Consider the following 15546-nt stretch of genomic DNA (forward strand, 5'->3'; position numbering starts at 1 on the left):
CCTTTGCAGAAGTACTTGCAGCGCACTGTCCTGAGTTTACACTTGTTTCCTGTCATCTCCCGACTCCCCAGCCCAGGAGAGTCGCCCTCCGCTGTCCCAACACGACCGCAGCACACAGTCGGATACACATGTTCAGTGCTTACAGAACCGTGTGTCCTTCTGGGTCCCACAAGGAGACAGAGGTGGTGGTGACACCCGGATGCCACCACTGAGTTTCCAGTGACACTCACCGGGAAGCCATCTGCTAGCCATCTTGTTCTGGCAATAGAAAACCCAAGAAGCCCCCTCTCCTTGTGAGGTCCCCCAGTGTCCTCCGCTGGGACATTTGTGGCCCAGCTCCAGCGCTACCAGGAAACCCCCACCTCCCCGACGCTGTCCCATCCTATTTCCTGGGTCCACATTCTCTCTCTCCTCTCCTCCTCTGTCATCACATTTTGAGGGAAGAGTCACCTTGTGACAAAGGAAACCAAGAGGTAAACTTTCTGAGAATTCTGACAGCTGGCAAGATAGATTTCCAAATTGGAAGCCATTTTTGTCATAACTTTGAAGGCAGTGCTGTGGCCAAGCCAGGTGACTTTCCCGTTCCTTATCTTTGGTCTGTGACGTAACCCTCCCTCTGTAGAATCTTTCCTTCATGGATTTTTGAAACTTCCCAACGACGTGTTTGGCCTGAGTCTGGGTCCTTCGGGTGCCCAGGGGACCTGCCCCCTCACCTCACCCTCCTCCCCTGCACTTCGTCCTGGGACTTTTCACAGCTTACGCCCTGGGTTGAACCTCGAGTTTTCTTGCTCTTCCTCATACTTTGCCCTTTTTCTTCTTTTTGCCCGACTTCATACAAATGTTCTCAACCTTGCTCTCCAGCCTTTCTAGTGGATATTTGTTGCATTTTAATTTTTCAGTCTTTGTCTAACATTCTTTATTTCTTTTCTTGAGTACCACTTCCAATTTTTTGAAGTTTTCTTTTCTTCCTACACTGCGGCTTTTTCTCACGCCTTCCTTTTATTTTTACTGTCATCTTTCATGTTAACGCTTTCCTCAAACGTCTGGTCTGTCCTTGCTCAGCAGGGACACACCTGGTGGGGCTGTAAATGTGCAGACTGCTTCAGCCTCAGAGGGACCCCTGCCTCCTGTCTGGGTCTGGTCTATTTCCCAGAGGAGGCCCCCATCTCCTGCCAGACGGGTTAGACAACTGGCCTCAAGCCTCGTGGGCACGCAGGCCGGGCTCTCCCTCCAGCCCTCCAGCCTCGGCCACACCTGGGTCTGCGTCCCAGCCTCTCGCCCCTTCCTTAAACCTCTGGACCCGAGTTGTGGGGAAAGGCTGCCTCGCCTGGGGAGAGGATTTTGGAAAAGGCAAAATGACTTCTTTTATAGACTTAACCTGCTACACCCTCTCTTCGGAATATCTGGTTCCTTCAATTCCTGAGACTCTGGGGCAGGAATCACTAGCTTTTTGTCAGAACCTTCAACATTAGCCTTCCAGACACTCAAGTGTAGTCCGGAGCTCCTATTGAAACCCCTTTCACCACTTCCTAGCTGTGAACTTGGGCAAGTTATTCAGTCTCTCTGGACCTCAGTTCCTCCATCTGCAAAATGGGGTAACACCACTCCTCTCCCTCTAACGCTTACAGTGAGGTCAGCAAACACCCACAGGCCAGATCTGGCCCACAGCCTGTGTCTGCGTGGCCTGTGAGCTAAGGATGATTTGTCTAGTTTAAAAGGGTTGGAAAAACCCCAAGAACTTGAGACAAACCCAGAGGCCCTTCTTACAGGAAGTGTTTGGACCCCTGGGGCACGGGGTGCTTGGATTAACTGGGTCAATGCCGCTACGGCACCAGGCCCAAGGACCCACCCTTCCTCATTCCTCGCGCTGGAGACTTGTTCCCCATGTGATGGGGTCCACGGTGTGGGGGCCGCACTAGGGCCACAGGAAGCCCTGTGATCAAGGAGAGGAGGCGGGAACACTGCGCTGGGTGCCCCCTTTCCAGAGTCAGAGGATAAGGAGGGAATAGCAACAAACCCCGAGGAGAGGAGCCCACGAGGTGAGAGGAAGCCCAGAAGGCGGCACACGGGAAACTCGGTTTGCCAGCACGTCAGGCAGGAGGCAGGGACGAAAACCTCCTTCCAGTTTCAGAGACACAGGAAAGGAGGAATGGGAGACCACACAGGCAGACAACAGGCTGAGGAACCTGTGCGCCCCAGGGTCCCTGCATCAGCACCAAGGAGCCAGGCGAGGCTGGCAAGTCTCAGCGCCGCTTCTGCACGGCACTCCCAAGGATGGTTTTCTTATGTTTTTCCATGGTTGAGAAATTAACGCAAAAGTAATCCAGGACAAGAAATTCAAACGTCAGTGTCCACAAAGTTTTGCTGGAACACAGCTGTGCCTCCACGGCAACACGCTGTTCCCGGTGCCCTCCCCACGGTTGACACAAGCACCCACCCACTTCCCGTGTAAGCCCCCCATGTCACACCGCGTGACCGAGTGACTCTGACAAGCCCCCAGCCGTATGCACCAACACTACCCGACTGAGGGCTCAATACAGCATTTCCAACTCACAGGACTGCAGTGCTCAGAAAATTAGGAAACTCCAAATGGAATGCCCCATTCCAGCAGAACTTCCTCACAAAATGAAAACACTCGAATGAGGCTGCAGCCAGTTTCCAAGTGGCTCATTTGTTCACCAAGCGAGAATTTATCGATTAACTAGATCGAGTTTGACCGCAGCAGCCGGAGAAAGGTACCCAGAGAGAACAGGCTTGGCCTTTTGGCAAAGAGTTCTTCAAAGACTTGAAGAGTCGTCCAAAAACTGAGAAATGAGGTTAAGTGTTTTCAGGGCATTTTTCTTTGCTCTTGATGAGTCAAAAAAATTGCTACCCCCATGTTGTTCAGCTGTCTTTCCAAGGAGTTATTGCCAAGTTTGAAGTGACTGAAGAATTGGCCTCCGTGAGTCGTCTGCAGGTGACTGCAGGCAAGAGTATTTCCTAAGAAGTTGAGGAAACACTCATTCAGTAAAACCTGAAAGTGAAATCTGCAAAGACGTAAGTAATGGTACAAATAATGTTTTTAAAATGGTGCAAATGGTGCAAAAACATGTGTGGAGTAGAAAAGGCCTCCGCTGAGATGTAACTGTTGAGGGTGTTTCCCATTTGTCATCAAATCCCCCGCGTGGCACTGGACCCGCAGTGGCAGGGTGGACGTAAGCGTGTGGGCTCCGTGTTTGTGGGACAGGAGGCTGCACAGCCGGCCGGCCCTGCCACGCAGCCCACGGCCCTGTGGTCACGAGGCACCGTCTTCCTGAACGAGAACGGCATTCGGGCACTACCATTGAACACCGGTTAACTCTGGAAACCAGCTTTTGTTGCAGACTTGATAATGTTCCTTAATAAAGTCACCCTAAACTTGCGCGGCAAAACAGTGCCGATATGCAAAACACACTGCAGTAATTTCCAACAACGAATGTTGCTTGAATCACAAGTAACATCACTTCTCACGCTGTCTCAAGTTAAAGAAGCAACAGCCCCCTTCCCACACATTTTGAGCAGATATATTTTCCAAGTTCAAACTACAGTTCCAGCAGTGGTTTTCAAAGATCACTGCAAGTGTAACGAAAACTTCTGTATTTCAAAATTTATTTAACTGTGCAGTTGAGGAGATTCCGTCTAACCTTCGGTTGGAAATGAATGTGCAATAGAGCAGGCTAACAGGCCAACACCGAACGTCAAGAGCAGCTGTACAAACTCCTCTCAAGTGGTAGATGTGCTTGACCGAAACCACGCGCTCGTGGACCGACGCCCTATTTGGCAGCACCTACGTCTGAAGACGTATGTTCAGAGAAATCCATACAACCTGACAGAGGAACACTCGCAACCAGTACTGACGACGGTGAACTACTAACCTTGAACCCCAAGCAAGGTGGGCACTCCTCAAAAAAGCACTCTGCCTTCTCCTCCACCCTTCTCCCTGTAGCCGGCTATTAGAAAAATGAGGTCCTTGAGTGTTATATTTTGAATTTTGTCAGTAAGAAACGTGTGGAAATTTGTTTTCTCTTGTGAGTCCCGACGTGCTCCCCTCCATGCTACCTGGGATGTTGACCCTCTGGTCCTTTCAAAGGCCGCCGACCCCCAAGTACGTACGGGGGCGTGTCAGAGGCGAGGACGGAGGAAGAGCACGAGCACGGTCTTGGAGACGATGGGGGGGGGCGGGCAGTCAGAGCCCCTGCACCGGGGTGCCTGTCCACGGCCCTGCCTGGCCCAGCCCCTCGGCCACCTGCTCTCCACCTCCCAGAACCATGCTGCCCCTTGCCCACTCCGCCCCGGCCCATGCTCACTGAACACGTGTCCCACCAGAGCCGCAGCTCCCGGAGGGCTGGGGCCGGGAGGTCGCCCTCCCGCCTGACCTCAGCTCAGTTCGAGCTGCACCACTGACTCGTCTACACTGCAGACTCAGTGATACCTCACGGGCTGTTGCCCAAAGTACCCCAACAACTGTTCACCTTCTTGAAGGAAAAAAGCCTCAAACCTCAGTAAACAGGCAGAGAAACAGGTCCACCTCCAACGACCCCTGCAGCCACCTACTTAATGGCAAGATGGAAAGCCTGTGTTCACAAGTCCCTGGGGTTCGATGCAGACAAAGGTAGGAAAGTGGCATCTGAAGACAAAACGGGAGGCTCCGATGAACAGCAAATCCTCCCACAGACGCAGGGTTTGATTCACTTGGTGAGTTTCCTGGAGGAGGAACTTTCACGCTGACTGAAAAGCACGCTATGTTTCAATATGAGCATAAAACAATTTTCATGAGAAAAAAATGCCCCTATTATGTTCTATTCCATTCAATTCTACTTCATTAAAAAATGTTTGCAGGCAGACTTCTTAACTGCAGGTCTTGGGGGTTTTAACCCAGGCCTTAAAAAGGCAGGTCTCTGGGACTCACTCTAATAAATCTACCAAATCAATCTCCAGGGGACAGGTCAGACACCTGCGTCTTAACAGACCTCACAAGTGACTTTTAAGTGTGTCTATTTCAAGCACGACTACAAAACCATCGAGACGTCCCCACCCCCTTGGCACTGATGAACAGGAGGGACGCAGGGAAGGTCAGACCCTGGGCACAGCACAAAGTAGGCGTTACTCTAAGAACCCTGGGCCGTGCTTCCCAATCTTTTTCAAGGGTCTTCGATTTGAATGTACTTATAATCATTCATTCACTCCACAAACATTTAACACCTGGTAGGTGCCGGCAACTTCTCTAGGAGCTTGCGATACAGTGGAGGAGGCCCGCTCCCCACCACCCAGAGCTCACCTGCTGGTCCACAGCACGTGACCAGCGGGTCACCTTGGACAACCTTCAATGTGGCAGACAGTCCCCGCTGGCTCCCAATCTACATCTATCTTTGCATCGTAAGAGTGGTTGGCACCCGCCTCTGCCTTTCCAGGGTGGGAGACTGGCTGGCACAGCAGAGGCCCGGGGCGGTGACAGCGATTGAAGAGCGGGCTCCTTCAGAGCAGGACCGGCCCACTGCCCTCGTCTGCTCTGACACCCGACCCCTCTTTCCTCTCTGAAACTAGTCTGAAAACTTCACTCTTCACGCTTGTGACAAAAACCGACCTAAACCACGTAAAGCTTTCTACAGCCACACGTGGTTCGTCCCTGCTACTCTGTCTGACCTACTGCTGCGGAAGTATTGCTGGGGTGCTGGCCAGGCCCCACTGAGGGACCTGTGTAACCTACAAGCACATATATTTTTGAAAAAGAAAAATCTGAACTCCAAACCCCCAAGAATTCCTGATAAAGGACTGCAGCACACTTATAGTCCTAGAAACAGAGACGCTGAAGCCTCGTGCTGCACGCTACTGCCCCCTGCTGGCACCGGTGCAGAACCACAGAAACATGAGCAAGACGGGCGCAGAGTCTTGCTCACAGGGTTATGAGGGGCACACAGGTGACAACACTTGATCGTTTGTTTTGGGGGGACATAATTAGGTTTACTTATTTACTTGTCCTTGGAGGAATTACTGGGGACTGAACACAGGATGTCCATCCAGCATGCTCAGCATGAGCTCTGCCACTTGAGCTGTATACTCTCCCCCGCTGGGGGACAATACTTGAGATTCTATTTTTTCAGAAGCAATTGCTATGAAATAAATCTTTAGTAGGCGAAGGTTTTTTAAATTTCTGTAATAGACTGGACGTTGCCTGTTCCATCCGACCCACATCACCTAGAAGCTGAATTACCTCGGTTCAGTGCCTTTTAACATGTTTCAGAGTCGTTTCTAATGGAGGTTCCAGCTGCCCCTTTCAGTGCTACTTTTAGACACTTGTAAGTTAGTCTGGAAGCCAGAGGTGAGGACAGATACCAACAAAATGAAACCACTAAGATAAATCAGAAATCGCCCCACCAACCACGAGTAACAAAGTCGTAAGCAACGTAAAGTTACAGGAACCCGACGTTTTAATCACAGGTGTAGGTATTCTGTGGCCTATTCCAGGGCTTCCTGAGTGTCCACAAGCCAGTTTTAAACTATCATGGAGACAGTCTCTGTAAGTTCCCAGGAGCTCAAGGTCCCTACAAGTGTATTTTGTTTACCGCATGACTGTAGCCTTTGGAACACTACTGTCAATCTTCTATTTTCTCCTCCTCCCCACCTACCATGGTTGGCCGTAGTTCCTTGGCACAGAACAAATTTGAAAGATATATTCTAAGTTTCATGGTGATGAATTCTCACGTGCTGAGTTTACTTCAGAGGCATTATCTAAACAAGATATCGAAGTCCCAGAAGAGCTGTAACTGTTTTTCCCCCGACCACAGTCCAAACACGCTGTTAGGATTTACACCTGCTTCATTCAACGATGCAGTGACCTCCGGGGGTAGGCCCACGTAAGGTCTGTGGCCGCCCCTCTGGTTCTGCTCTTAATCATTCTTTATTTTCAGATTAAATCTTAGCTTCTTTTTGGCTCTTTTTTCCCAAAAGGCCTAAATTCATGGATTGTTTAACTCAGTAATGAGTTAGGACATTAAATGTCCAGATATTAGGAACCACTTTCTCTTGCCCAGTTCATTACAAGACGGGATCACAGCAACATATCTGGGTAACCCGCTAGCCTCTAAGGAAAGGGAAAAAAGTACAAAGAGAGGCACCACTCTAAGTGTCTCTGTCCTCAGACTCAGGCCGACACAATCAGCCTGCTCTGGGCGTCAGCTCTGAAACGGCGAGATTTCATTCGTAGGGGTATTTTCCAGCGTGACTTACACAGAAATGACAGACAAGCAGTTAACACTGGAAAACAGCATTAAAGCCAGTCTGCTCCTAAGAACACAACAGAATGGAATGCCTGAGATCCACTGAGCTTCTATTAAGGGGGAAAGTCCAGAAGTACTGAAATTTAAAGAGATTTATTCTTTAGAAATATTTTCATATACACTTTTATGACTGTTTTGAGGTGAACAAGGAGCTCGCCCTAACTGAGAACAGAAGTGATGTACGTACATACGTTCTGGAAATAACTGTCAAAATAAAAGTGAAAATTTTTAGTGATTTAAGACTGCAAGATACTTAAGATCTCAGATTAAACGGACCAACATTAGAGTAATACAAACCAAAACTTCGCAATTTTATGACTTCTCCGTTACTATATCCTCAATACTATGCATAAACAAGTCACCCCAACCCCAAACCATCGTCAGCCAGGACAAAGGGATATTCATCAGAAAAAGGGACCGAAGTTTGCATGCACAGAACAACATGCACCCTCTTCCCATCTTAGTCTGTTTAACACACTGTGTGACAACCCTGTGTAACAAGAGAAAAATATGAACTACAAATTAAACAAGTATTTTTATGGCCAAAAGAAGAGCTGAGTTTCTTGCCTAGAAAAATCCTTTAATATCTTACATTACCTAATACAGTTAAAAATCTTAAAAAACGTGTTAATGAGGACTCAATTTTGCATGGGAAATTCACTTTTCTCAATGTGGACAAAACCTTTTTCATTGATTCATTTTAAATGGTAAAATCTTCTTCAGAACAGAAAAATATAGCAAATCCAATACACCTGTGAAGGCAATGATGTCATATTTACAGGACGCTGTAATCAGAAATCACTAAGAACCAGAAAGAAACTATCGTTTCACTGTCCTTTTCTCAGCAGTCAGCTATGACCACACAAACTATGAAATGTATTCTAGACCAAGAAAATTTTCTCATAAAATAGTATTACTTTTCTTTTCCCCCTGAGAGTCAAGTTAATCCTCGAATTGCAATCAAGACCAAGACAAGAGCTCTAAATCCTTGTGTCAACACCGTACTGTGCAGACATTCCAGTTTAGAAAAGCCAAAATAAAGGAAACATAAATAGCAAGATATGGTGCTACTGACGGTGGGGCCACGCAGAAACATGGTATTTGGTAAAATACACATTAAGTGATATTTGGGAAAAACTTTATTGCTCTTGATGGAATACAGCACCAGTTTGAAGAATAAAAGATGGTTAGGATTAACCACCTTTTAATCAATAATACGTGTTTATAGGGAAAGTGCCTAAAGTAGCAGTTCTGGAGAAAAGGTAGGTGCAAGGAAATTTCTGTATCATACAGTTTAAATGTCACCCACGTCGTTAAACAGACAATAAGCAGTCTGAGCAGTATCAGATTTGCTACTGTCAGTTTGATTAACAAATTGACAGAAAATCAATGAAGGGACAGGATGCTATTCAAACTTATAAAACAAGTTAGAACATTATAAAATAATTTTCTGCCCAAAATATTTCTGATAATTATTGCTTATACAGTGATTACACTCATGAAATTTTCCAAACTGTGACTGAAAAGATTCCTTCCGAATGCTAACATTTATCCCAAGGAAGAGAAATACCTACGGGATGTGTGGACACTATGTAACCACTGAGGAAAAGGCCCAGCTTCCCTCCAGCAGTTTACAAACACAACGTCACTCTGGTGACCTGGGAACCAGAAACAAGACAACATGACCACACACATGCTCTGTGAAGTCAGCCAAAGGGTTTCTTCACAACTGCGGCTAGCACTTTCTCGGTCTTTAGAGATTTTGAGTAAACTTCCTTGTCCTAAAAGAAAAGGTCTGAGCGGATAAATTGCTATGCAGAAATACAAAGTTTTTAATGCAACCTTCTATAAGAAGTAATTAAAATGCAAAAGCCAAACAATCTTAACATCCGACTAAGTTCCTCTGAGATACACGTTATCCATCAGTTTGTTTCCTTGTCCTCCAGCCACCTAAAGTACCAGCCGCTACACTGGTGATCTTCACAGTAAAGCAGATGCTGTCTTACTGTAACTGCTTGCAGAGTGGCATTTTTAAACGTAATCTCACCCAGTGTGTGCCTCAGTCCTACCTGAGGGCAGGCACAAGAACTCTCAGGAACTGGGAAGGTCTCAGAGTCCCACCAGATATTGCAAATGATCTGTGTCCTTGAAAGGGGAGAGAAAAAACAAACTTCCATAACAAAGGGGATTTTGAATACCTACGGCTGACAGAGAAAACAGAATTTTATGCTTTCATCAGACACTTTTACAAGGAAACGTCTCCATGATCATGTTTTCAACATCATTCTTCATATATATACATACATATGTATACATATATGCACACATACATATATACAAATACAACGTAATTACTACTGTCTGGGGTGATGCAGAAAGCCACAAATGAGAAAAGGACACTAAGGTTTTAATAAGGGAAACAAAGAGCTCTTTCCCAGTAGAGATTCACAGTAAGTACACCAACGTTGACAGCATTCTCTCATCTATTTTTGGTACAGAAGATGGTATCTCTCTACAGAACCTTGTAAGGCTTCAGTAACTAAAGTGTAAAGCAAAACAAACAAACCCCCCCAAAAACAGAACAAAAATCCCAGCCTAGTAGTTTACAGTTTATTTTAAAAATTCCGAAAGACACTGCAGGTTCTCAGGTTTAGTAGGGCTCCCCACACACAACCCCTGGTCAGGAGTCCAGGAGAAGAGCCCCTCCCAGGGAGCTTTGCAACAGCAGAGTTGTGCAAGATGGATGTTCCTTACTACAAGAAAAATTATACATGGCACATTCTCATTCATGTTTTGCAATGTAAAAAGTTACAAACATACCTAATCAATAAATAATAATAAAAAAAAAGAATCTGAATGTATTTGTAAGTGTCCTAAAACCACTACACAGAATAATGGGGCAGCTCCCACTCACAGATTATTTACACGGTAGTACCCAGTGTGGGTGCAATGCTACAAAACTCAAAACAGAAGGAGTAAACTTGAAATGTTTCCATAATGAAGACCTAGCAGCATGACTACCTAATGCTGTTTTATCCCGATTGCTTCTGAAACGTTCCTTTTTTAGTCTGTGTCTTCGTCCAGTTCATAATTGTCTTTATCATAAATATCTTTTACTAAAAGAACCCGTACGAGCATGTTTTCCAAGGTGTTTCGGTCCAGTGACGCAGATGTGTACCAGACAGGGCTATCTGCAGAACTAGAGCATTCTGGTTGCAAATAAAAAACATCCATTCTCTGATTAAGATTCTGTGGACTTTGGGAGAAAGGAGAAAGTCAATTTCATAGTATAGACACAAAATTCCCCACAACTTTCTTTTTCCCTTTCAGGAACAGTCTTGCTACTACCAACCACACTGTGTGGTCAGACCACATGCCTCTTTACCTACATTCAATTTTCTATCACTGCTACATTCTGAAAGTTAATTTCTACAATAAAAGTTTATTTTCCCACCCTATTTTAAATTCGGTGTTTCACTGAATCCAAGGCACCATCAATAGAAACATTATTTTTAATCACTGTTTTAATATTGCCATGAAACAAGGCACTGCCAACTGTATCTGTAATTAATTAGATGCACCAGCTGTGACCTGCATCCCAGCTTCAGAGGCGTACAGTGTAAAAAATACTCCTTAGCATAGATGAAATACGATAGCACTGTATAAAATCAGAGTACTGAACAGCATTGCACAAAAGAAACCTCTGTTTCAAAATAACACTCTATACTGAGAGAGGCATTTCCAACCAACCAACAGTCGCCACCACTGAAGATTCAGGTGCTGCTGCAGGCAACAAGGCTGCCCAGACTGGCACAGGGACACTGACCGCCAAGGACAACCACCTAGGGTGACACTAATGTTCCTGCGGTCCTGAGAGCTAACCGGGGGGTGACTTACAAAAACAACTGAGGAAGCCCTTCATGCAAGAAAACATATCCTGAGCCCATACCTACCTTTCAAAAATTAGACGGTGCACACTAAGTCAGCAAGCAAGCGCAGAATAACGTAGGTCTCTAAAAATTTCATCGGCTTAAAGTTTCTAAATGTCTGTTGGTATCAGACAGGAAGAAGGACAGCTCCAGGTGCTCCTGCCCTAAGACGTTCTGAAGGGCTGTCTCCTCTCCATCTAGGGACTTGGCCCCACCGCCCGTCCACCTGGTCTGCCTCAGGTGAGCCGGTCCCAAGCACTCACTCTCCACCTGCCACCGCAGGACCGGCCACAACAGACCCTCCACGGCCCAAAAAGCCTAAAATACTTAGTGACCCTCTACAACAGTAGTGGTTTCACTAATGATTTCATCGTTAGTGAGGAGCGATTTCTTAACATATGCTTGAATCTTAAAATATGAAGCATCAGCTGGGTGTTTTATAACTATGGGGCAACGAAAGTTGTCGGTGAACGGACTTAGGTACAGGTGAGAAGAGAGAGAAATCTAGAAAAAAACATCAGTGGAGAAAATGCCATCTCTTGGTAGTGAATTCAAGGCAACTAACTCACAGCATTTAAAAGCGAAGTGTCGTCAGCACTCACCTTTTGGACAGGTAGCGCTCGAACATCTTCACAGGACATCTGGAAGGGTTGGCTGTGTTTTCAATTTGTTCAAAGACTGGCTCATCATCTTCATGTTTTCTTTTTCCAGTAGTGATTTTATCTTAAGAAACAGAAATTACATAAACTTTCTAAGCCCAATCTTGAAGAAACATGACAGCATTCACTCACTCTACTGACTCCTCGGATCTGTACCTCAGAGAGAAGGACCAGGTGTCCTTCAGAGTTCTAAGCTGTGGCTTCTGGTAATTCCTAATTTTAAGATGACACAAGATGTTTTATTTTATGAAAACGACAGTCCTTAGGTTCCTAACAAGTGACCCAGGTGGTCTTTAGTAAGGCAACGTGTGGCTAGCCCTGCCGGACAATCCCAGAGTGAAGGCCTGCTAGCCTACCTTCATTATCTGCTCCACACAAGGAAGACACCTGGTATCGAAGACATGCCTTATTTTCCATTGTTACGGGGTTTTTTTTCCAATGCCTAAACACAGTGCCAAAGGAAAGTCTTAAGTGTTGTTCCACTGTTTTCAGGCCAAAATATTTAGTGTTAAAGTAGAAGAGGGTGTTCAGAAGAGCTACTGGAGAGTGGGAGCCTAGTTGTTTTATCCTCCACAGATAATCTTCTTCAACTCGAGAAAAGATTGACCCTTAAATAGAAAGAAATAGTTTTAAAGAATTACAGCAAGCAAGTTTCATTCAGTCACCTAGAAATAAAGTCAGTTCAAGAACAAAGCTATTCTAGTCCTCCACCCACTCCAGGTAGCCTGGAGTGACCTTCACAACCACCCGCGGCCCTGTGCTGACACAGAGGCGGGGACACGGCCGACCACGCCAGCACCCGGGGCTCGGGGTCTGCGCTCCCCACGACGGGCAGGAGGCTTCCTGAAAAAAAATCGGTGACTGCCATTCACAAACCAGTTTCTTATACATCTGGAACAGAGGTTTCCTAGAGAAATCTACAGAATTCCCACTGGGGCGCTTAAGAAATAAGCATCCAGCTTCTTCCTCCAGGGAAAGTGGGACACGTTCATTACAAAGTTCTTCGTAAACACTAGCGATCAACCACATTCATTTCTAACTTCACGGAAGACGAACTGAGGCATTCGTGAATAAGTACTCTGAAAAATATGCTAACTTAAGTTCTTTCCTGTTTATTTTTAATATACTCTCTGTAAAAATTAAAATCCCAACAGTAAGTTAGCAACACTTTCATTTAAAAGAGCATTACCATCTGGAAGTATGCTTGGCTGCCAACTTCGGAGTATTTTATTCAATTCTTGCTCAAATGTCTGGTATCCTGGATCAATAAATATGTTGTCTTTTCGATTACTACCACACAAGTACTAAAAAAAAAGAAAAAAAAATTTCTTGAAGGAAAACCAGCTATTTATATATTATGTATACTCTGTATTTCCTAAAGAAAAGAATAAACAAATGTCTTATGTCTCAGTATTTATTGGCATAATAAAATATGAGAGATTATTGGCTTTATTTACGTATCTAGAAATCAAAGAAACATAAGTTACCAATTAATCGGTTGCTTAAAAAGCTCAAAGCTGAAGTACATGCCAAAGAACTCAGAATGTAAGAACCAGATGACAATCTTCAGTCTGTTGGATAAAAACAGAATATCTGGCCCCAGCGCTCAAGTGAGGCACAGAGGAGACGACACAGGACTTCAGAGTCAGCGTGATGACCCGGGACGACGGTGGGCCGGGCGGCAGCGCTGCCCGGCAGGAAGGCCCCTGTGTGGCCTATGCGGTTTCATGCTGTTCCCCTGCTCCCCGTTCTGCGAGTCAGGGCACTTTCCTGAATCTGACAACTTACTATGACAAACCTTGACAGTGACGGTGATGAAAGAATGACTTAAACACCAAAGTATGCAGAGTCCATGCCCAAGGGGTTTACAGACAAAAACATGTAAGTGACATGGCGAGAGCACAGAGACGGGGGGACCTGAAGGGGGACACGTGACATAACATGTGACACGGTGAGAGCTAAGAGACGGGGGACCTGAAGGGGGACACGTGACATAACATGTGACACGGCGAGAGCACAGAAACGGGGGACCTGAAGGGGGACACGTGACATAACATGTGACACGGCGAGAGCACAGAGACGGGGGACCTGAAGGGGGACATGTGACATAACATGTGACACGGTGAGAGCACAGAGATGGGGGACCTACAGGGGGGAAACGTGACACAACATGTAAGTGACACGGCGAGAGCACAGAGATGGGGGACCTGCGGGGTGGGGGACATGTGAAGGCAGGTACCAATCAGCTGAAGACTTACATCGACAAGCCTATGGCAACCACTGAAAATTCAAGAGGAATAAATAATAAACCAATAGTGGAGATAAACGGAATCACAGAAAAATAATTCAAGAGAAAGCAGAAAAAGACTAAAAGCAAAAAGAGAAAAAGGTGCAGTGCCCCCACCCCCAAAATCCATGGTTTCAGATTCCCACTGTCAACCAAGGGCCAAAAATATTAAATAGAAAATCCCAGAAATAAACCCCTGACACATTTTAAACTGCACGCCCTTCTGAGTAGCTGATGAGACCTCGCTCGGACCTGCTCCGTCCCGCCAGGAGGGACAGGATCCTCCCGTGGTCCAGGGCGTCCCTCCTGCCAGGCACTGAGCAGCCGTGTAGGTCATCAGGTTCACCGAGGTGCCGCGGGGCTTGTGCTCAAGTGACCCGAATTTTACTTACGGTCCCCAAAGCACAAGGAGTGAAGTTGGCGACTCAGATACACCAGGCAGGACGCAAAGTGCTTCCTTAAGTGAAAAGGTAAGAGTTCTGGGCTTAGCGAGGAGAGAAACCAGCATGTCGCCAAGGGTGCTAAGAAGCCAGGGGACCGCGCAGTCAGGCTAGTTCCGCTGTCACACCGTGAACTGCAAAAGTTCCAGCCACAGTGCGTGTAAATGCTTAGTGAGGACGGAAAAGGCATTAAACGTGTGCAGGGCGAGTTTTTAGAGACACCACATTCATGTAACCTTTACCACAGTGTATTATTACAATTATTCTAGATCATCGTTAGTTACTGTGTTGATCTCTTCCTGTGCCTGATTTATAAACCAAAACTTTATCACAGGTACACGTGTGGAGGGAAAGACATGGTACACACAGGTTTTGGGCACCCAATGGGGGGCCGGGGGTGGGGTCCCTGCAGATAAGAGGGTGACAATCATGTAAGATCTGGGGAGGGGAGGGAGGTGCACACTGTTTGTAACAGCAAAACTTCACCGAGCAAAGGGCACACTCGCCCTGCTGGAACGGCGAGGTTCAGGGCAGTGTGAATGTGAGGTCGGTCCCAGCTGCCCTGGAGGGGGCCGACGAACAGACCAGGAATCAGAGGGAAGGACAGACAGACACCAGGTGTGTAACATGGCTCCCTGTGCTTTATTCTGCTCTGTTCATGAAAACACATCGAGGTACACGCTCCTGGCTAACCCAGCTGGGCGAGAGACACGAGAACCACACGGCCATAGGTCTCACAGAATTTCCCTTCCTTCTTCCTCACATGCTTCCCTACTATGTGAATGCCTTAAACAACCATCTTCCCTTAAGTAACCCCAAGGAAAGAGCCCGGCTACTCTGGGAGGGAGGGAGGGGGCCTTCCACATGGAGTGAGACTCCAGGATGACAACCATCCTCAACACCCCTCCACACCCAGCTCACTACTCCATCCTCCCA

At 46.5% G+C, this 15546-nt stretch overlaps 1 protein-coding gene across 5 annotated transcripts in view; it reads right to left on the reverse strand.

Annotated features, from left to right (window-relative positions):
• Positions 1-2667: 2667 nt before the first annotated feature.
• Positions 2668-15546, reverse strand: part of ZMYM2 (zinc finger MYM-type containing 2) — a 76871-nt gene continuing 63992 nt past the window's right edge. For 3 of the 5 annotated variants that reach the window (XM_032496514.1, XM_032496513.1, XM_032496516.1), the window contains 4 exons: positions 13073-13187; positions 12240-12491; positions 11827-11947; positions 9104-10551 (listed from right to left, as the gene is read on the reverse strand). In XM_032496514.1, coding sequence (XP_032352405.1) covers positions 10359-10551; positions 11827-11947; positions 12240-12491; positions 13073-13187 — 681 coding nt within the window. In that variant the 3' untranslated portion in view covers positions 9104-10358. Of the gene's footprint in view, positions 2980-9103; positions 10552-11826; positions 11948-12239; positions 12492-13072; positions 13188-15546 lie in introns of those variants that run through there. The other 2 variants (XM_032496515.1, XM_032496517.1) reach the window with 2 other exon arrangements.

This window comes from Camelus ferus, chromosome 14 (genome assembly GCF_009834535.1).
Source record: "Camelus ferus isolate YT-003-E chromosome 14, BCGSAC_Cfer_1.0, whole genome shotgun sequence".
Taxonomy (NCBI): Eukaryota; Metazoa; Chordata; class Mammalia; order Artiodactyla; family Camelidae; genus Camelus; species Camelus ferus.